This window comes from Limanda limanda, chromosome 18, assembly GCF_963576545.1.
Source record: "Limanda limanda chromosome 18, fLimLim1.1, whole genome shotgun sequence".
NCBI classification, from domain to species: Eukaryota; Metazoa; Chordata; class Actinopteri; order Pleuronectiformes; family Pleuronectidae; genus Limanda; species Limanda limanda.
This window is the reverse complement of record NC_083653.1, coordinates 10965922-10987436: the sequence shown is the minus strand read 5'-3', so window position 1 is coordinate 10987436 and position 21515 is coordinate 10965922. Positions and strand designations below refer to the sequence as shown.

The 21515-nt window shown below is 41.3% G+C and overlaps 1 protein-coding gene across 1 annotated transcript; it reads left to right on the top strand.

Annotated features, from left to right (window-relative positions):
* The first annotated feature begins 1149 nt into the window (after positions 1 to 1149).
* Positions 1150 to 21389, top strand: ylpm1 (YLP motif containing 1). Its single transcript, XM_061091345.1, has 21 exons — positions 1150 to 2054; positions 3403 to 3624; positions 4481 to 4669; positions 4859 to 5373; positions 5626 to 8682; positions 8955 to 9078; positions 9310 to 9454; positions 9549 to 9638; positions 9732 to 9912; positions 10124 to 10314; positions 10495 to 10649; positions 10735 to 10797; positions 10935 to 11054; positions 11183 to 11359; positions 11441 to 11524; positions 11620 to 11703; positions 11794 to 11868; positions 18483 to 18534; positions 19081 to 19208; positions 19322 to 19507; positions 19991 to 21389. The coding sequence occupies exons 1-20, from the start codon at positions 1422 to 1424 to the stop codon at positions 19466 to 19468; spliced, it is 6432 nt and encodes a 2143-aa protein (XP_060947328.1). The 5' UTR covers positions 1150 to 1421; the 3' UTR covers positions 19469 to 19507; positions 19991 to 21389.
* The last annotated feature ends 126 nt before the right edge of the window (positions 21390 to 21515 follow it).

Sequence of the window (21515 nt, the reverse complement as noted above, 5' to 3'; positions counted from 1 at the left end):
CTAATGACGATGATTCAAGAACATGTAAAAACAACCATCTAATGCTAAGAATTATAATGATCTTTTAATCAAGCTGATGTGGTCGATGGTTCAGGATCATGTTAAAAAACAAACAACATAACAATAATAAGAAACCAGAGCTCATATATGACCCTTACCAAATTCATTTAAGATCATATAAAGCTTCAAAGTAACAGGACCTGAGCACAGAACATCACCACAACTTAATTTAGTAAAAGTATATGTTATTCAATTGATAATACAAGTTATGGAAACAAAAAAAGTTCAGTAGCAAAACAAAAGAGTCCTTACATTAAGACTAAGGTTCCTAAAAAACAAACATGCAAAATACAGGAAACTAGAAAAGATTGCAAAAAGGCGAAACCAAAAAGCTAGAAAATTCAAAACAAAAATAAATCAATAAATAAAATAATTTAATTTAATTTAATTAATCCTGCGCAGAAGTGAACTGCGCATCTCCTGCGCAGGATTAATTTAATTTGATTTAATTTAATAAAACCAAACAATTTAAAACAAATTAAAAACAAACAAAAATTGTAAATAAAAAATTAATAAAAAATAAAATTTGTAGGACATGCATTTTGAAGCGTTGCATGCGTTTTGCCTTGTGCCATCAGAAGGCACAACAACCAGTCTAATGAGGTCAAACACAATCACATTATATATTGCACATTTATATATTGCTCATGCAGCCTACATTGAATTATATAGTGTAACTGCATATTGTATTTTTATCTTAGAAGAAGAAGAAGAACAACAACAACAACAAGTTAAATCATATACGTTAACAATTTCCCCCCTAAAATGTTATTCATCTCCATTTTAAATGGAAAGCACAGTGTAACTCACTGTGAACAATAAATACATAAATATATATTCTCAAAAATATGCCTCTAAAGAAACAATGTGTAATGTATATAGTGTTATGCCATTTTAATTGTATACATTTATAAAGCCTTGATATAGAAAGAGTACTACACACATTGGCGTTTTATTTGAAACATTCATAATACTTATTATATGGATCGGATCCTACTGGAAATAAATAGATGAATGAATGAATAAATAAATAGGAAGTTGTCAGGTGACGACATGTGACGTACTTCCGTCATCAGTTACATGCTCCACCGTTGCTGGACTCCTCGGTGTCTCAGCCTATCGTCCGTGTTGCACATTGTCCTCCAGCTGAACGTTATTTATTTACGCAGAGACGGTTTATCTGATGTTTATCTGATGTTTATCATCCGGGTGTGACGCGGCCTGTTTCCCCAGGGACATGAACACGTAGCTGTCGGTTCTGCAGAAGGTGGGTCGGCGCTAGCCGCTAGCTTTTAGCTTAGCCTCTCGGGCCGGGCTGTATGTGAGCACACAGGCCGTGCTCACCGCCTCGCTCTCGAACAATGTACCCCTCCTGGGGGAATTACGCTGGAGCTCATTCGCAAAACTATGGAGGTCCCGGGCCTCGTAAGCCACCGGGTGCCGCCCCTGCCGCGGGATTCGGCGGCTTCGAAGCCCCGTCCGGCGGCGGCGGCGGTGCTGGTGGTGGCGGAGGAGGCAGTGGTGGTGGTGGTGGTGGTGGTGGTGGTGGCGGCGGTGCCGGTGCCGGCTCGCTGTTCTCCAGCCTCCAGGAGCAGCACCTCCAGCAGATGCAGCAGCTGCAGATGCTGCACCAGAAGCAGCTCCAGTCGGTGTTGCATCACGGTAACAGCGCCGGGGCGTACGGTGGGGGGTACCCGGGCTCCCAGTGGGACTCCGAGGCTCCGGGACATCCAGAGGGGGGCGGCAGCGGAGCTCAGACCTACGGGACACAAGGCGAGACCCCGGGCCCTCCGAACAGAGCACCCCCTGCCCCCAAGCCGGGTCACCAGCAGCCGCCTCCGCCGCCACCACAGCCGCACGCTGCCGAGCCACAACCGTGTCCTCCGCCTCCGGAGCCTCCGTCAGCAAAGCCCCCGGAGAATCACGATGGTTCCAAAGAGGCCAACAAGAAGGATGCATCCATGACGGAAGACGAAAAATCTTCAGCCTTACAGGTATTGACTTGCATCAGTTTATTTTGACACGTGTTGTTGTCACACCACTGTTTGTTGTGATCAATGCCTCTTTGGTCTACATGCAGCCTTAAAGCACCTCAGCAAACGTTTTGTTATTGATTATTTATTACAAATGCACAAAGTGTTGCATTGGCATTTAAACATGAATAGTGTTTGCAATGCTTGTCCCTGTCCTGCTTTGGTGACAGGATATGTCATTATTCTTTAAATCAAACATGTAATACTTGCAAGCATCACGCTGTGCATGTCAAATATGTAAAAGTGGAGAAACAACAGTTGTAGATCCTATAAATGCATAATCACCATTATAATTGGTATACTCTGTATCGAGAGCTATCATAACAAGCTTTGGTCTAAACACTTATTGTCAGTGGGAACTAGAAATGCGCTACACACATCTTTTGGACTAAATTTAGATCAGGACAGTAAGAATTATTTTCTTCTAGTAGATTTTACAGCGGTTTTTCCCCCTTTTTATAAATATAACAAAAATATAAATGCTCATTAGATTAATTTTTGACATGATTTTAATCAGGACAAATTTAAAATAAGTTACAAGATCTTTGTTTTGATGATGATGATGAAAGATGTGAGAAATCTTCTATCCTTCAACATATTGAGAGCTGTGAAGAGGAGACCAGATAATCAAGTCCATCAGGGCTGTCACGAATATGCAAAGCCTGAAGTTGTTACTGAAAATTACACATTCCATACATGCCAGCTTGTTAAAACATTTGCACTATTTTGGTTGATAATTAATACAACATATAAGTAGAAGCTGTTCTCAGTAATACAAATATTAGTCAGGAAAATATGAATTGAATTGAGCAGTATGGTCTTCTATTGTGTCAAATCTGTTTGTCTATATGATCTTACATTAGAGTCTTATAATGTGAAGCATGTTAACAGAAGTAATTATCCTTTCAATGTCATTTAATAGTTGCATATAATGCCTTTACTGTAAACATTTGATTACTGAACCTTCCGTTAATGTCATCATTTTAATTCGAAATGATTCAGGGGAAATAATGGGAAGCCTTGGGGTGTTCTTATTATTTTTTTTATAGACCCCATCACAGTTTTATCCTGTTAGATTGAGAGAGCAGATAATACAAGGGGGAAATATTACACACTTCCACCCTCAACATTTTTCACGTTTAGAGATGAGAATAAGTATCTGTTCCAACTAGCTTGTTTCTGTATTGTCGAATGTTTTTTTTTTAACTTTTTCATAAACCTCTGGAAGTGACAGAACTAGAAGAATGTTGAAAAGGGAAAGGTTCCCTGTGTTCTTCTTCTAATACGTCTTTCTAATCGTTTCATCCAGGATCAACAGCAACGTTGGTACAAACAGCATCTTCAGAATCTACATAAGTTGAAGCAAGAGAAAGCCAGACAGAATCAAAAAGAGGGCGATGGCCATGTGCTGCCACCCCCATGTCATGCAGTTCCTCCTCCACCTCCGTCAGAACCACCAAGAAACGCACCACCTCCACCCCCACCAAGAGATGATCCCCCAGCACCTCCTCCACCACCTGACGAAACAGGGGTAAGCATTCCTAAAATGTTAGAGGGGTGATTATATGACAATGTCAGACTTGATTTGGCTATTGTGAACCTCTTTTTATGTGTTTTAAACATTCTTAAAACACATAGCAGTGATATTACTCAACTGTATAAATAATATCCATAGTAGTTGCTGTATTCCATGAACTGAACGATGCTACATATATAATTCTGTAAAACTGTAAATGAGAATAGACGATTCTCAGATTAATTGGCCTTATTCATCATGGCTGTATCTCTACCAGCATCGATTACAAAAAGACTCATCTGCTCCTGTGGTGAACTTTTAAGGTAGTTTAGATAACGTCTTGTAAGTTTAGCATGTACCTTAACCTAACTTGGATGTTTCTGTGTTTTGGAACAAATTACCCCATATCAATAATATTGTTGCTGTTATAACAATTTTACTAGCATTTAACTCAACAGCCTTTAAGAACATACTAAATCCAGTTTTAAGCAAAGTATACCAGACATAATCATTGGTCACTAGATCAAATAAATGTTAGATCTAGTGACCAAGTCATGAATTCTTAGGACTCTGGCACATTCATTCTTTATTCCACTTCAATGGTAAATGCTCATAATCACTCATAATTTATGTTATTGTCTCATATGCCTAGTGCAAGTTACAAAAGTGAACACAAATTGAGCAGTACTCAAAGAATTGAGGTTTAATAACCACACTTGTTAAACCAAAGTTAAACTTTGAGTGATAGTGTAATATGTTCTCGATGTTGCCTACGACCATCTTAAAAATGTGTTCTCCCTTGCATCTCAAACTATAATGTCAAAAATATTCTTTGTGACTGTTTCGTTCTTGCCTCGTTTCTTTTTCAAAGCCTGAAGACCCACATGACCCAGTGGAGGCTGCCCGCCTCCAGCAGTTACAGGTTGCAGCAGCACAGTGGCAGCATGTGCAACAGCAGAGAGCAGGCTTACAATACCAGGCTCTGATGCAACAGCATGAGAAGCTGCAGCAGATCCTGGAGAAATACCAACAGCTGATTCAGCAACCAACAGACCTTCAGGTAGACAAATGTGACAGCTTTCTTGCTGGTTGTTTTCGCTGGTATGGAGATGACCTTTATGGAAAATAAAAGATCAAAAGTCAGCATAGATTGTGTAGTCAAACCAAAAAATCTAGAAGGCGCAAATGATTTCAGTTAACTGCACGTGATCAATTAAATGTATTCTTTCCCTCGTCTCCTTCATTGCAGTCAATGTCTCCTGAAATGCAGCTGAGGCACTATGAAAAGCAACAACAGCAGTTCACCCCCTTATTTCAAGACTGGGATCGCTCATTTGTCCTGTGGTATGAGCAGTTCAAGACCTATCCCCACAAAGACCAACTGCAGGACTATGAGCACCAATGGAAGCAGTGGCAAGAGCAGATGAATGCCACCAATGCCCACCTTCAAGAAAGGGTGGCCGCTCTGACTGCCATGGTGCCATTTCCCTCAGGCCAGTATAATAGTGGGATGATGGGACAATATGGCCAGTTCCCTGGACAAGACATGAAAATGCAGCAGCAGTCGCTAAACGTGGGTATACAGCATTCTACAGGTGCTGTTGGTCCCAGATCTCAAGGTCCACCGCCTACTGGGTTTGGGCCACAACAGGAATCACCTGCTGGACCCCCTGTGAGAGGAATTGTCCCCGCAGGCATAGGAGTACAACCTTCAGGTCCCCCAGCAATTCAACCACCAAGCTTCAACAGTGCACAAGGTTCACGGTTAGTAGGAATTGTTTTGCAACAATGTGAATGCTATTTGTTTAATTACAAGTTATTGTAACTGGCACTCAATATCAGTTAAAAGTATTGGCAGTTGCCATAGCACTCCTATTAATTCATCTGGTTCTTCAGCTTACACACAAGTCCTTAGATTTGTTATCTTTCCTAATTAAGGTAGCACTTTTTACAAAGTCGGAAATGCTGTTTTATGTTCTTAATCTTTTCTTAAATTTTTTGTTGTAAAAACTTCAGATTTGACCAGCCACAGCAGCGCTTTGATGGTCCCCCAAGGTTCGACCAGACACAGCAGCGCTCTGACGGTCCCCCAAGGTTCGACCAGACACAGCAGCGCTCTGATGGTCCCCCAAGGTTCGACCAGACACAGCAGCGCTCTGATGGTCCCTCAAGGTTCGACCAGCCACAGCAGCGCTCTGATGGTCCCCCAAGGTTCAACCAGACACAGCAGCGCTCTGATGGTCCCCCAAGTTTTGACCAGCCACAGCAGCGCTCTGATGGTCCCCCAAGTTTTGACCAGCCACAGCAGCGCTCTGATGGTCCCCCAAGGTTCGACCAGCCACAGCAGCACTCTGATGGTCCCCCAAGGTTCGACAACCCACAGCAGCGCTCTGTTGGTCCCCCAAGGTTCGACCAGCCACAGCAGCGCTTTAATGGTCCCCCAAGGTTCGACAACCCACAGCAGCGCTCTGATGGTCCTCCAAGGTTCAACCAGCCCCAACAGCGCTTTGATGGTCCTCCAAGGTTCAACCAACCACAGCAGCGCTTTGATGGCCCCCCAAGGTTCAACCAACCACAGCAGCGCTTTGATGGTCCCCCAAGGTTTGACCAACCACAGCAGCGTTTTGATGGTCCTCCACGGTTTGACCAACCACGGCAGCAATTTGATGGTCCTCCTAGATTTGACCAACCACGGCAGCGCTTTAATGGTCCTCCCAGATTTGACCAACCACGGCAGCGTTTTGAAGGTCCCCCTCGATTTGGTCAGCAGCCAAGGTTTGAGCAACCCCCTAGGAATCCTGGCCCTCCACCTCGATTTGAGCGCCCACCCTTGCCCCAGCAAAAACCACAGCAAGGTACCCAACCCAAAGCAGAAATGGCCATTAAAACACCTGTTGGCGTGGACTCCAAGACAACTGAAAAATCAGATGTGCACCCACAATCGGAAAAAGAAAATAGCAAATCAAGGCCAGATATAAAGGCCAAAGGTGAAGACTTGACAGATGACAACTTGCTTGAAAATGAAGGTTTTTTTGTCCAAAATGACCCCATTCCTCAGACATTACAGACAAACAAAAGTGTAAAGGAGCCAGATTCCAATAAATTGTCTGGTAATGGTGTAAATCCCGAACCTCTTAAAAACAAGCCTTCAGTAACTGTTTCTTCTTCTTCTTCTACTGTGGCATCAAAAACTACTGCTCCTGATACACCCAGCAAATCACAGGAAAAATTGGTAAACAACAAAACCCCAATGGTTCCAAAGCCCCCAGGAATCAAACAAGAGCCACAAGCTTCTGGCCAAATGCAGTCAAGACCAGAGCCTCCAAAACCTATCCCAGGGAGGGGACGAGGTCAGCCCCCAGTGCCTGTTCAAGTGCCTGGACGTGGCCGCGGGCAGAGGGGCCGTGGAGAGTTTAGAGGAGCAAACACGGTCCCGCTAGGGGGGGAGATGGCAGAAATGTCCTATGACTACATGCAACCCCAAGAGGACTCAGGGATACCAGAAGATCAGGAAGAAAGTCACTGGGAAGATCCCTCATACGCGGAGTTTGCTTGTGAGGATTCTGAGGTGCCTACTGAAGAAATGTGGATGCCAGAGGAAGATCACTTCCAAACAGAGGAAGAGTATTATGAAGAGCCAATAGGAGGACTGCCTATGGGGAGAGGAAGACCCCCGATGATGGGAGGAAGGCCCCCGATGATGAGAGGAAGGCCCCCAATGATGAGAGGAAGGCCCCCGATGATGAGAGGTGGACCTTTGGGTAGAGGAGGGCCCCCAATGATGAGAGGAGGCCCACCTATGGGTAGAGGTGGCCCTCATATGGGTAGAGGTGGACCACCTATGGGTAGAGGGGGTCCTCCAATGGGAAGAGGGGGTTCCCCAATGGGAAGAGGAGGAGGACCATCCATGGGAAGAGGAGGACCATCCATGGGAAGAGGAGAGCCAATGGACATGCACTGGGAAGGACCTGAATCAGCTGAGTACTCGGAGGAAGGGGACCCTTACTGGGGAGAAAGGAGACACTTAATGAGAGGTATGAGACCCCCGTTTCCACCTGGCCGTGGTCGCCCTCCACGTGGTCATCCTGGTTTCTTGCACCAAGGACGAGGACGCCCCCCTCACCCCCCACATGGGCCAATGGATCACGACCCATTAGGCCACGGAATGGACACTGATGATCCTGAGGCCGATGCAGCAGGACACCCCATGTACCATGGACATGACCCTCACAGCCATCCGATGCATCCTGATGTAGGAAGAGGTAGACGTGTGCCACCTCCACACCATGAAATGATGGATTCAAGGGAGGAGCATATGTATGATGAAGGAATGGATGGCTGGCAGCCACCACATGGCAGAGGACCTCCTCCGGCTCCACATGAGTTGATAGATAGGGGAGGAGTGAGGAGGAGACCCATGGGTCGAGGGTTGGGAAGAGGGATGTGGCGGCCCGGTCCAACGCATGAAGAATTTGAAGAGGGGTATAATAAGGGTTTCGTTGAGGATTATGGTCATGGTGAAGACAGATTTAGCTGGCGGCCACCACAGGACGGTCCTCCTAATGAGGCCAAGTACTACAAGTCTGAATGGGAAAGAGATCGTGCTCTACCTGAAAGGGACTATCCCCCCCGCAGGCCTCCACCAGAGACCTTCAGAGATGGTCATTGGCCAGAGGAAAGAGAAAAAGGTCCCCCATATCAATTTGATGAGCATGAACGGGGAAGGGGAGAACTTAGAATCCGGGAATACAGGGAGGAGCCACCATACCGCCAGGAGGAGCCCCCATTCCAACCATCACCTTCATCTGAATGGGATAGATCTTCAAGACTCCTTCCACCACCAGAAAGAGGGTATCCACCTGAATTTGAAGATCACAGACCTCGCTATGATGAGCACAGGGAAGAGCTTTCTATGGATAAACTTCAATCACCAGCCCCAACTGCACCTGTCACAAACCCACCAGAGAGCTCAGTTGAACCAGCATCAGGAGCGGCCGGCGCTAATGTACTTGCTCTCTCCCAGCGCCAACATGAGATCATCTTGAAAGCTGCTCAAGAGCTTAAACTGATAAGGTAATTTGTCAACTGTCATTATCGATTTAGACATCATATCCTAGGCACACACAAGTTATCATTTAACTTAACCCTGGCAGCATATAGTCATGCTAATTGCAGTATTATTAGCAAGGTTTGGAATTATTCAGCTCTTTGATTTCTAACTCCACCCAAAAACTTCAACAAGTTTAATTGACCCATCTTAATACACAGTAGTGATCCAAGCAGAAAGCTGTTAAGTGTTTTGTTTATCTTTTGTTGTGCCATTGGCAATTATTTTTGGTTAACAGAGAACTGCAAGAGGGGAAGAACCCTGGTCCTGAACCCCAGCCTGCACCAACTGACATCTTGCCTGATCTCCCTGCTGGTCTCCTCGGTTTGGAGATCCCACCGGACGTCAGGAATGTTTTGAAGGTAAATGATAATAACAAGCACGACTATCTTAGACTCATGCAAAATAGTGCACCGCTGTAAAACTTGCACAGTGGTTATGCATGCAAAGAGCAAAGAGCAAGGGCCTCTAGAGCACACAAGGCAGACCTTAACTTTCCATACTTCTTCACTCAAAGAATTTAAATATATTTCTGCGTTGCCAACTTATAATTCAATGTTAGATTTACATAAAAACAACTTTCTCATCCTCAGGGCATGAGTGCAGCTGCAATGACTGCTACAACTGAACCTGTGTCTTGGGATTTAAAGCATTCTGCCAGAGATTACCAGCCAGCCCTCCCTGCTGTTCACACAGCTTCAGTAATTCCAAAGACTGTGGAATATGGGCACGGACATGGTAAGGGCAGCAAAGGGGAACATGTTTCTTTACTCTAAATGATTAAACAGGCACATTTTTCAGACATTATTGCTGATATTAACTCTCATTTCAGAGCCTGGTGCCACTGTTGAGCGGATGTCTTATGGTGAAAGAATTGTGCTGAGGCCTGACCCAGTGCAATCAGACAGGGGTTATGAAAAAGGTTAGTTTACATACTGTAAAGCTTTCTCTAACTAATAGAGTTTCCTTCCATAGTTTTGCTTTTCATTGATGAACTACTTCATTATCCTCCTAGAACCTCTTGGTCTCAGAGATCCTTATGGCAGAGACCCTTATTATGAAAGACGATCTGACCCTTACATGGACCGTCGGGAGTACAGTAGAGAGAGGGACTTGTACAGAGAAAAGCCTCCACCTGAATATGAAAGAGATAGATTTGAGAGGGAGCGCTATCCTCCAAGAGAAAGAGATGACAGGTAAAACGTTTTCTTCGATTTTTTCCTTAAACTATAGGGAAGCTTGTTTCTTCCATACATGTGTAATATCCTTTTCTGTGTCTATTTTTGATTCAAGCACACACTCCATGGTTGATGAAAGGTACTATATCACATTGTGTCCCACATTGTGATTAGTAATAACTGTGTGCCAATACGTTGAGGAAATGACACTTAGCACTGCTCTGTGCAGATCTCCACTGGCACCACACTTACGATCAGCGTTCAGGGATCGAGAGTGGGATCTCCGTGATCGTGACCGCAGTGGCAGTCGTGATCGAGATGAGCATTACGGAAGGCCTGGCTACGACAGACCTGCCTACGAGCGGGCCTCACTGGACCGCAGTGGGCCCGAGCGTTACAGTCACAGCTCATCCCCTTACGGTATGTCCCATCCGGCATCAGTTATCAGACGTGTATTCACATACCACCGCTGTGTTTGGTAGGATTTCATTACACAAGCTACATGACAGAGGAAATGCGTAGAAGCACATTTAACATTCAAAAAGAAAATGCAGTTTAGTATTGTAGTGGAATACCTGAACTGCAAATAATATCATACAGTGGAAAGAAGAAGTTATCCAGAGGACAGAGGGCCTCCCATTGCACCCCCTCTACCACCACCACCTCAACCCCCCCCACGAGTCGAGAAGAAGCCAGAAAGCAAGAATATTGACGATATCCTCAAACCACCTGGCAGATTATCTCGACCTGAAAGGGTACATATTATTTTTTTATGTAACTATGTATTTTATCAACATTTTACAGAATATTGAGTTTAATCCAATATATTTATTCAAACAGATAGTCATCATAATGAGAGGGCTTCCAGGAAGTGGAAAAAGCCATGTTGCAAAGCTCATACGGGTGAGTGGACTTTTACCAGCAATCAGTAATGTAATTATAATGTGGCAACTGAACTTTAACCATAAAATAAAAAAAGAACTACAAAATAATAAGTCATAGACTAAACCTAGCACTTCAATCATGTTGAAAATATTAAGGACAAGGAAGTCGACTGTGGTGGTGCCCCCCCGAGAGTTCTTGTTTTGGACGACTATTTCATGACGGAGGTTGAGAAAGTTGCCAAAGACCCAGACACGGGAAGGAGGGTCAAATCCAAGGTGAGTCTGGCAGACAACAACGACAAAGCGTTTCTGAAGTTTACAACTTGATGGAAAATTAAATAGAAATAAAATGTATTGCTGTTGGGAATATTATGTCAGATGTAACACAAAAATCTGTGTTGCAGGGTCTTGAATATGAGTACGAGCCGGAGATGGAGGACACGTACAGGAGCAGCATGCTGAAGACATTTAAGAAAACTCTGGATGACGGCTTTTTCCCCTTCATCATTTTAGACACTGTTAATGACAGAGTCAAACATTTTGATCAGTTCTGGAGTGCAGCAAAAACTAAAGGATTTGAGGTGAGCTGTGTTCATGAATGAGAAAATATTGTTCCAGTCTGCTCTGTTGCTTAAGAAGTGTTTTTCTATTTTTATTTATAGGTATATCTGTCTGAAATCACTGCAGACAATCAGACTTGTTCAAAGAGAAATGTCCACGGGCGTTCGCTTAAGGATATAACAAAGGTCTGTAAGATCGGTTAGCCCGCTTGGTACATTTATGAATATCCATTATATATATGTAAAAAGAACACTTATTAACGACAGCATTTTGTACGCAGATGTCCAACAACTGGGAGCCTTCTCCACGTCACATGGTGCGCTTAGATGTCCGGTCCCTGCTTCAGGATGCTGCTATAGAGGAGGTGAGGTTATCAAGACCTGGCAGGTTTTAAATAGTATTGTTGTTCTTTGTCATTACTTGAGCTAAACTGACATGTGCCTTTTGTTATTAGGTTGAAATGGAAGACTTCAATCCCGATGACGAGCCCAAGGAACCCAAGAGAGAGGAGGAAGAAGAGGGAGATCTGGTAGGACATGAATATTTTGAATTCATAGCCACGTTGTTGTCAGAATCATCTCCACTTATATGTATTGCCATCTATCACGTTATACAGTTATGGACATTTTCCATTAGTCTTTTACTCATTGTTTTTGACCAGTTGTGTTTAACGGCAATGGAGGGGGAAAAAAATCATAAATAGTCACAAGTTAATTGGTTATACTTGATTTATTACATGATTATGTAGTAATTTACAGGTTTAGAGAGCAGAAGAGAAATATAGAGGAAAGCAAGATGGAGACCATACAGTTAATCTGTCCAATAACCAGAGGAGCAGTAGCACAGTTGCTGTTCATGTTTTTATTTTTCGAGCTGTTGCTCAGATTTCAGATGACATTTTTGATGGTTTTCATGAAATTTAATTATACATTTTATGACTCCACATCAATGGTTTTTAACTTCATATTGTTGCTTTAATGCTACTGTTCCCAAATGTCAATCTGCATCGTTTGGATGGTGATTCTTTTATATTACAGTATGTTTTATCAAAAGGAAGAAACTAAAACAAAAAATATATTTATTTTATTTGTTTACTAAATTAATTTCACAAAGAGGAATCAAATATTGCCTTTAATATCAAAGACGGTGTATTGCTAAGTATCAACAGACACTGGAGTGTAATCGGGCTAATATGGCCAGACTGACCTACCCATCTTTTAAGATGTTGTACAACCACAACACAATTTAAAACAATTACTTAACTTTCATTTTGTTGATAAAATCAACAATGCGATGTTAATTTTCATTGTAAGAATTTCCTCAGTTGACTACAGATGGATGAAATCTTTAAAGCTGTAGCACCTATGGCTCAGTAAATGGTTTAAAAGTTTAAAGTGATTGTCCCCATGTGGTATAAAGCCTAGGACCACACCTGTGTGAACTGCTGGACAATTCTCTTCAATACAGCAACACAAGCAAGAGGCTACTGGCCTTGTGTTCAGTTGACAAATAATTAAACGCATAAAAGCAAATCTGCTTTTCTTTAAACTACCAACCTTTTACTAAATTTGTTTCTCATATGTCTCAAAAAATGTGTTGAACCGTTAAAACCAGGTCCTTAAATTGTATACTTTGGCTTTTCTGCGCTGAGGTTATCGACTCAGCATAGAATAGTGTCATAGTTTTTAATGTTCTCCAGTGTAAGTGCTAATTCAATGCATAAATGGTGGGAATGGGTTTCTCTCATGACAGTGCTGCTTGCCTCCGCTACAATTACAGGTGGTAGCGATTCATGTAAAACCACTGAAACATGAACTGCTAAAAAGTTTCCCATCTAATGTGTCACCTTTGGAAAAGGAAATTCCATTTAACATTAAACATTTCCTTGTAATACCGTTTTCCCCTAAAACTGAAAACTTGAGTCCTGCACTCCTCGGGCATTTTTATGTTTTTTTATTCAGTATATGTACCTAAACGTTCCCTCTTTCATTATAACAGTCACTTAGTCAATTATCCAACAAAGTGATGACATTATTGGATAAAAAAAGTGTTTCACAGAATTCAGAAGAATGACCAAATGCTTCTAGATGTGTGCTATAAACTCAGAATTACCAGAGACGGGAAGAATTTGATATTGTTTTCTATGACCTTTTTTACAACCATCCAGCTCAGACCTGCAGTTCCACACAGTGAACACATGTCGTCTCCCAAACCCTTTTTTATTTAGACTTTGACGGTGGTTGAAGCCTGATGTCACACGCACCCTAACCTGAAACCTAACTGTGTCTGAACTGCAGGTTTAAAACTGATACTTTGTGGATCCACACATGAATCACACTTGGTGTTTCTAATATCCATATCCAAAACCAGCATGAGGGTTTCAAGCACTACCAGTGGTTGAATCCTAAATAAGAACACAGCGATCGTTTGTTTGCTCATCTCTGCTGCAACACCTCAGTCACAATTACATTAATACCAAATTTATTTAAATGTTACACTTGATCAGATAATAATTTTGTTGCTACTGGGTTAATTCATATTTTGATATATATTTATCAAGAGGAATACATTACTGTTAGGCAAAAAACATGACACAGAGGTATTTGGCAGTTTTAGATTGTATAAAAGTTTTACTTTTTATTGTAATCTTCTTTGACACCTTAGATAGATAGACAGTTCACAATGAAATCAAAAACATTTACAATTATGAAAGGAACCTAAATCTGACAGTACTTTATATCCAAGCTTGAATTAAGAGGTAATGTCTTAGCACCTATACTAAGTACTTCAAAATATACAGAAATTAAAGTGTCTACAAATGCCTTAAGTTTTCATCCACACCAGCTTGTTTGCAATGACAAAACATTTTAAATTGATATTTCACTTCAAGCTAAATAGAATCAAATTAAGAGCTAATTTCATTAACAACAGCAGAAGACTTATAATTGAAAGGATTTGAATTGAAACATTTTATCTAAAGTCCCTGTTGATGCAGGGTGCGTACTGTTCTCAGGCCACTACATGCTGTCTTTGGGCAAATTGACATTAACCCCAAATCAGTATGTAGCTTAATATAATACTTAACAAATACTGAAATAAAGGGATGGTGCTGCTACATCATCTTACTTTGCTGTAGCACCATCATTCCTCCCTAAACCGAATATTAACACACTGTATATTTTGTTTATTTTAATTTACCACTCACTGCAGTACAGTTAGATGTGGTCACATGTTGTGTGTTAAAGTTGTGACTACACCACGGTGATGTAATATTGCACGGCAGTACAAGTGCTTTACTGCACAGTGTGTGTGGACAGTGTGTGCAGCAGCTGCACCACACACAAGGTTTCCAGCCTGAATGGGTTTATAGCGTTTTTTTTCTAAGTAAAAGTCTAGAAACACAGTGTCTTCCGTGAATAATCGGATCAGATCTTGGCTGTTTGCTTCTTTAGCTACAGCTCTCCTTCTTTCTTCAGCTTTAATCAGCAAGCTGTTTTTGTACATTAAACTATGAAATTCAGTTATACCCCTGTGCAGACGATCCTCTGAGTTCAATATGCAGTGGCATATTTTTAACCTTAAAGTGTACTTTTTAATAATTCATACTCTTCTAATTCACTATAGTTTAACCACTTTGAACACTGGTGCCTTTTAAAAGGCCTTCCACCCACACTGGTGTTTCACTGGGAACTACTGCCATTCAAACTGTCGGTAAGGACTAATTGTTTGGCCTGCATTTATCCAGCTTACTTAAGAGCATCATTCAAACAATGTCGCGCTCAAAACTCTTGGGTTCTAAGCAATACACATTTCTTAAAACCCTGACATGTGGCTTCTGTGAATTGCCCGGGTGCTTCACTGCCCTCGTAGGGTCGTTCCACCTCTTTCCTCGTGTCATAGAACATGTAGAAAAGTGATAACGCATTCTCAAGAAGCACTCATCCAAAAAACTTTCAGTGCACTGTCAACATTACTCCTCAGCAATACAAATATGAAGACAGTTGGATGAGCGGTTGTTGTTTGAATCCTTATTAGACTTTTTGTGAGGACTGAAATGACCTGAAACAAAGAGCGGTTGATTGACATCTCTCTGTTGTAGGGCTGCCGCGATTCGTCGACGTCATCGATTACGTCGACGCTGAAAATGCGTCGACGCGTATAAAATGCGTCGACGCATTTTTTTTTTTAAACCGCTGGGCACCAGCCGCGATAGGCTATGCATGCCGCGGCTGGGGCAGCAGTCGCCCCGGCGCCCCCCTCCCCTCCACGCAGCCGGAGGCTTGGTGTGCGGCCCGCCTCAAGTTGTTTTTTTTTGGGGGGGGGGGGGGGTCCTCGTCCACGGCGCTTCACGGCGTCGCTGGTGCGGGGGCTTCCTTTCTCTTGGACCGCGGGGCGGTGTCCGTCGCAGGTGCGGACTGCGGCCCTGGACGCGAGTCGGGTCCTTCTCGCGTCACCTCAGCTACGGCGCCCGCGTGGGGGGAGGGGGGGCCTCTAGACTGAGCATGTCTAACTAACGTTTGATTTTGAGCTGGACACCATTGTTTCTTATACTTTAAACTTGTTGCACTTTGTTTAATATGCAGACCACTTTTTTATTTTGATAAGGGGTTAAATAGAAACTTTGATATCTTTTTGAGTTGCACTGCTGACTCAACTTATAAGCCCTCTTTTTTATTTATTTTTATCACGTTGGAGTTGCTAGTTTAAACCTACAGTTTTGCACTTTAATATTTGAGCCTTTGTTTACGTTTTGTTTTGTGCTGCATTATACGATGACATACAGTTTGTTGTTGTCAAAATAAAATTAACTGAAATGAAATGGTCAATTTGATTTTTTTGGAGGAAAATTAGTCGTTTAGATTAATCGACTAATCGATAAAATAGTCGTCCGATTAATCGATAGAAAAATAGTCGTTAGTGGCAGCCCTACTCTGTTGTCAGTCTTCAACCTAAGAATATGAATAGTGTGAATTACACATTTCTCAGCACAATAATAAAACACAGTTCAGCATAAAAGCCACAAATAAATGATAATCAATCCATAAATATATTTTGGAATATTGGAATTATTATCCAGCACTTTACTATTACTCTGTGGTCCTTTCCCTCTTAAAACTTTGTCCCCAGTTTTAACTCTTTATCTGAAGTTCTTGTAGGTGGATTTAACCTTTTTCAAAGCTTCTGTCAAAACAACAAAACTTTACCTCTGCTCACGCCATCTGTGAATAGATTTTGATGTTGTTATAGTAAAACAGCTCTTCTGAACAGAATTTAGGAATCACTAACATCTTTTTGTTATTTGGACAGGTTTTCATTTAGAGAAAAAAAACACAAATATAGGGACTAAATCTGTTAAATATCACAAAAAAGTGGTTAAAAAAACCCACTGACCTAAATGTGTGTAAATGTGTTTCACCCATGAACCCAGCAAACATGTTCTTAAATCATAACAATATTAACAGATGTGCTACAGATTTAATCAGAATTTCTTTTATGTTATGACTTGACTTGATGTTCTGTGCTCTGTCATGTTACTGGTAGTAAAGACTGGCAGTTTTTTTATTTCATTGCTAAAGCTGCCTTTGAATAACTGACCTGTTTCTTTTGGTTCAGCTCGGGTGAAATAAAAAGGTATCAGTTGTTAAACTGACAGGCACTCACATGAGGGCTCATCATAACTCGTCACTGTTTTGTTGCTTTGCCTTCAAATTGTGAGCAACTGAAATAAAGTCCAAGATTTACAAATGATCCTGCACTTATTTTAACATACTGTGACTAAAAAGCTGGTCTTTAGTCTAAATTGATAAACTTACCCAAAGAATGAAGTCTTCTGTCCAGTACAGACATTGGACCATCATGAAAAAAGCAATGTCACTAAAACACATACTGAGGTTTTTTGTTTGAAAGAATGAGGCTCATGGGCAATATTCTTTATAGTTGTTAAAATTTGGGGAAGGAATGACTGTAAAATGGTCTGATCCCATGTTCTTTAACTCACACATGCAAATTACAAATTAGGGTCAATTACAAGATTTGATATTGGGCTTCTTGTTTTGCTTTTAGTTTCAAGTACAGATGTAGATAGATGTTTGCTTGACAATTTTTTAAAGAAGGCAACAGAATGTGTGTTGTCTAAAGGAGGGCACAGTTGTTGACTCCTCTTTGGTTTTGCCTGTGGCCGAGAACTAAGACTTAGTCTCACTCACTAGTTTGTATTATCAAAGGTGAACATGTTTGTCTTTACTGTACTGAACAAAAAGATAAACACAGCATTCAATACTTTATCATTTAAGGCAGATATGGTATTTCTTATTGTTTGATCTTATTACAATAAACCTTTATTTAATCATGATTGTCAAAAAAATGAATGCAACTTGAGTAGGGTCAGATTTTGGATTTTCACCCACTCATCACTGAGTATGTCCCCATTTGCTTTGCGTAGTGCTACTCACCTCCAACACAGCTGTCCCAATACTGGCCTTGTGGAATATTCCACTCCTCTACAGGAGCTTGGCGAACTTGGATGTTTTCTTGCTGTGATTCATTGTTCCTAACGCGCCAATTCAGAGCATCAAACTGAAGTTCAACAGGCGACAGGTCTGGCGAGTGTGCAGGCCGAGACTTCTTCCTCATCTAATAGGGCAGTGCAAGTCTGTGCCACACGAGGGTGTGCATGGTCATTTATCCGTGGCGTCGGATTAATGGAATCACGACGGGCACATCGTGGTATCACCAGGCCATGAGTTTGGCTCAGCTCGCCCTTGTCGCTCTCATCATCTGTGGATTCTTGTCATTTGGGGGGGGCAAATCCCAGCTGACATTGGGTGAGAGGCTCGGTACACCCTGGATAGGTCACCAGCATATCATAGGGCTTATTATTTATGTTTTCTACCTTAGACATTCGAAGACAAATGTCCGTCCATCGTCATAAACAAAAGGAAAACTGAATGCTGTGTTCATCATTTTGCTCTGTGTAGATAATTTCCCATGTAGACTCATTATTCAGTTGTCTTTGTCTCTTTACCTCTGATAAATCAGTCTCCTCTTTTCAGCCAACCCCTTTTCCTTGCTTTCTTCTCGCCAACCCCTCCTCCCCCATTACCCAGTTGTTTAACCATTGCAGTGTTTCTTTATATAATATAGGGCTACATTCCAAAAAGCAAATGGGAGATGGACACGTCTGAAGCAAAACTTGGTGGGTATTTCTATTTTTTGTCTTTGTTTTCTGACTGATAACTCTTTTATTTACCACAGTGTGTTTATATGCTGATGATAGTGCTCTTATGTCTTATTCATACAATTATCTTTGTGTGTGATCCACTGATGGACCACTAGGAGAGATGTTCCATCAGTGATCAGACTTCAACCACACAACATGTACCATTCATTTACCTGAATGTACTATGAGGATCAGAAGCTCATCTTCTGTCCATAAGGCCAGAAGGAGCTACATGCACCTCCTTTGACATGCAATTCTTTTTTTTACCCCAGTCGACATGTTTATGCAAACAGGGTCATTATGTCTACAAATCTCAAGCAGGCAAAATAAGGAGGGAAACTGAAGAGACCCTGTTGTCTCTGTAGTTATGATGTGGATGTACTGGACGTAGGAGAACCTGCTAAACCAGATGATTCTGATCATCTGAATTTGGCTTTTCATTTGATATTAAATGTTAAGATCAGGCTATGGTTTATACTGGAGGACAGAGGTGACCTGAACGGTGATTTTCCATTTATACAGACAAGTTGGACGGTCTGGGGAGTAGCGGGAAGAGGAAACGTGAAGGTGAAAACGCGTCAGACCTGGAAGACTATCTTCAGATGCCGGACGACTATGCAACACGCATGTCCGAACCAGGAAAGAAACGGGTAATTTGATGCGTTGTCCTACAGAGGTGTAGCTTTAGTTGTCCTTGAAAGTTTTTGTATGATTGTCAGGCAAAACGGAACATGACACCCTGCTGGTTTTCCTCTTTGTAAAGGTTCGATGGGCTGATCTCGAAGAGCAGAAAGAAGCAGATCGAAAGCGCGCTATCGGTTTTGTGGTTGGTCAAACGGACTGGGAGAGAATAACGGATGGGAGCGGGCAGCTAGCGCAAAGAGCTCTCAACCGTACCAAATATTTCTAAGACGATAATCTTATCCCTTTTTTTTTTCCTTATTGAAAGGTAGGTTTGTTTCTCTTTTGTAAAATATCAGTTACTGTAAAACTTAACAGACTGCAGAAAATAGAAGTATCATTGTATCATTGTACCAGTTGTACAATTTGAAATATTTTTAAAGTAACACATTTGAGAAGACGTAAGGAGGACATGTTTGAGACCTTTTCTTATGACACGTCCTCTATTGAGAATATATGATCAGTTTAAATGTAGGTGCGATTGTTCAGCAAGCCATTTCCTTTTAAGTCGTGTATTAACATTTTCAAACTTAAATGAAATAAATGGTAAATACAATGCAAATGACTTGACAAAGTTTCAATTGGAGCGTATGTTTTTACTTATTTAACACGTGTTGTGATTTCTGTATGTGCTAGTCTTTTACGTTGTATGTTTAATAGAATCGGTCAGAATATACATGAATTTACAAGTCTTTAATTCATAGAGAAAAACATCGACCAAATCATCAGTGATTTATTTTTCTTTCTGCAGGTGCACAGACTGTGAAATGTGTCGCTGACGCTCAGTCGCGCCGAAACAAGAGACTCATCGAGGTGATGATCACCTGTAGATATCGGATTCTTAGTTATTCCTGGAGAAGGATGCGGTATAGGTTTCCTTCTTATTTTTAAAAAGACACTCTGACTATTCAATGAAATTAACTTGTAGATTATGATTCTGTGCTGCTTCTGGTCATCCTGTATTCATTCATGTACTTTGCTGTTTTATACTGTTCATATTTTATTTACTGTATTGTCGCTCTGGTTCCTGGTCCGTGCAGACTTGGAAAAAAGACAATAAACCTTTCACAAAATCACCAACCTGGAGGGTTTTCCTGGAGGATATTGTGTGTGCTTTGTGAACAAAAGGAACTACAAGTGTTTATTCTAATAACGATAACGGAACAGACTATAAGGGCTTAAACCTATAGTTCATCAATCTGATGTGCCTTTGTGTTTTAATATGATTGCTGTAATCAGGTTTACTGTGAATGCTTCAGTTAGGAGGATGAAAGATAATAAATGGCAACATGACAAACCTGAGATGTTTTATGTGCATGTAAAATGTCCGGCCATGCCTTGTTTTGACTTCAGAAAATTCACATGACAATTTCGCACAAGATACAATTGTGCAGATTGCTGTGTGAACGTGCTGATTGTTGCATCCCTACAGTTTTACACCTCTGTAGGTTGCCTGCTGGAACCATAATGGTGTTTTTTGCAATTTTCTTTGTCTACCGTCAATATCAAGTAGTTTGTCGGTATATGGTAAACTATACCGAATGGTAAACTCATCTAAGAAGACTTTTACCATAAAAAATGTGTTCGATTTGTGTTTGTTGCAGTATTTTCTATGGCTCAGATTGTTGTTTGAATGGATTTGCGTGTGACATACGTCAGTGTGAAGATATCCGAACAATCTCACTCCTGTGTTTAAAAACTTGTAAGTGGTCAAATATATTTGGGCATTATATTACATTTAAAAAGTCCAAATGCTGCACATTCCCAGAATGAATGGTCACTTTTTCCAGATACATGGTGTTTTAGGTTTTAAAGATGCAAAATATGTCTTGGAAAATGATACGAAAGTAAATACAAGATTTTGGGATCACGTGGTTAAAGCCTGGTTTCTTCAATGGCAAGTTTAATTAATAAATAAATGTATTTTTATGATCCATTTTTTAAATTTTAGTTGGTAATAAAACTTCAAAGTTAAAGTTTCCATGTTGGAATATAACATTTGTTGTAGGCTCCATATTAAGCCGGTCTTCATCTATTTGGCCGCAATAATAATGAGAGAAAGCAAAAAAAGTGCCTCATAATTTAGTTCCATATTAAATTAAGCTTTAAAAATTTGGCTGCAAATGTATGTTCATTATTTACAAGTTAAACATATAGCTTTATACAGAATATCAGCACTGTCTGCTTATGATTAATAAATATATATTGAGTGACTCATTAATGTCATCAAACACGTTTTCTCATTTTATATCATATTATTTTCGAGGAACTGTTCA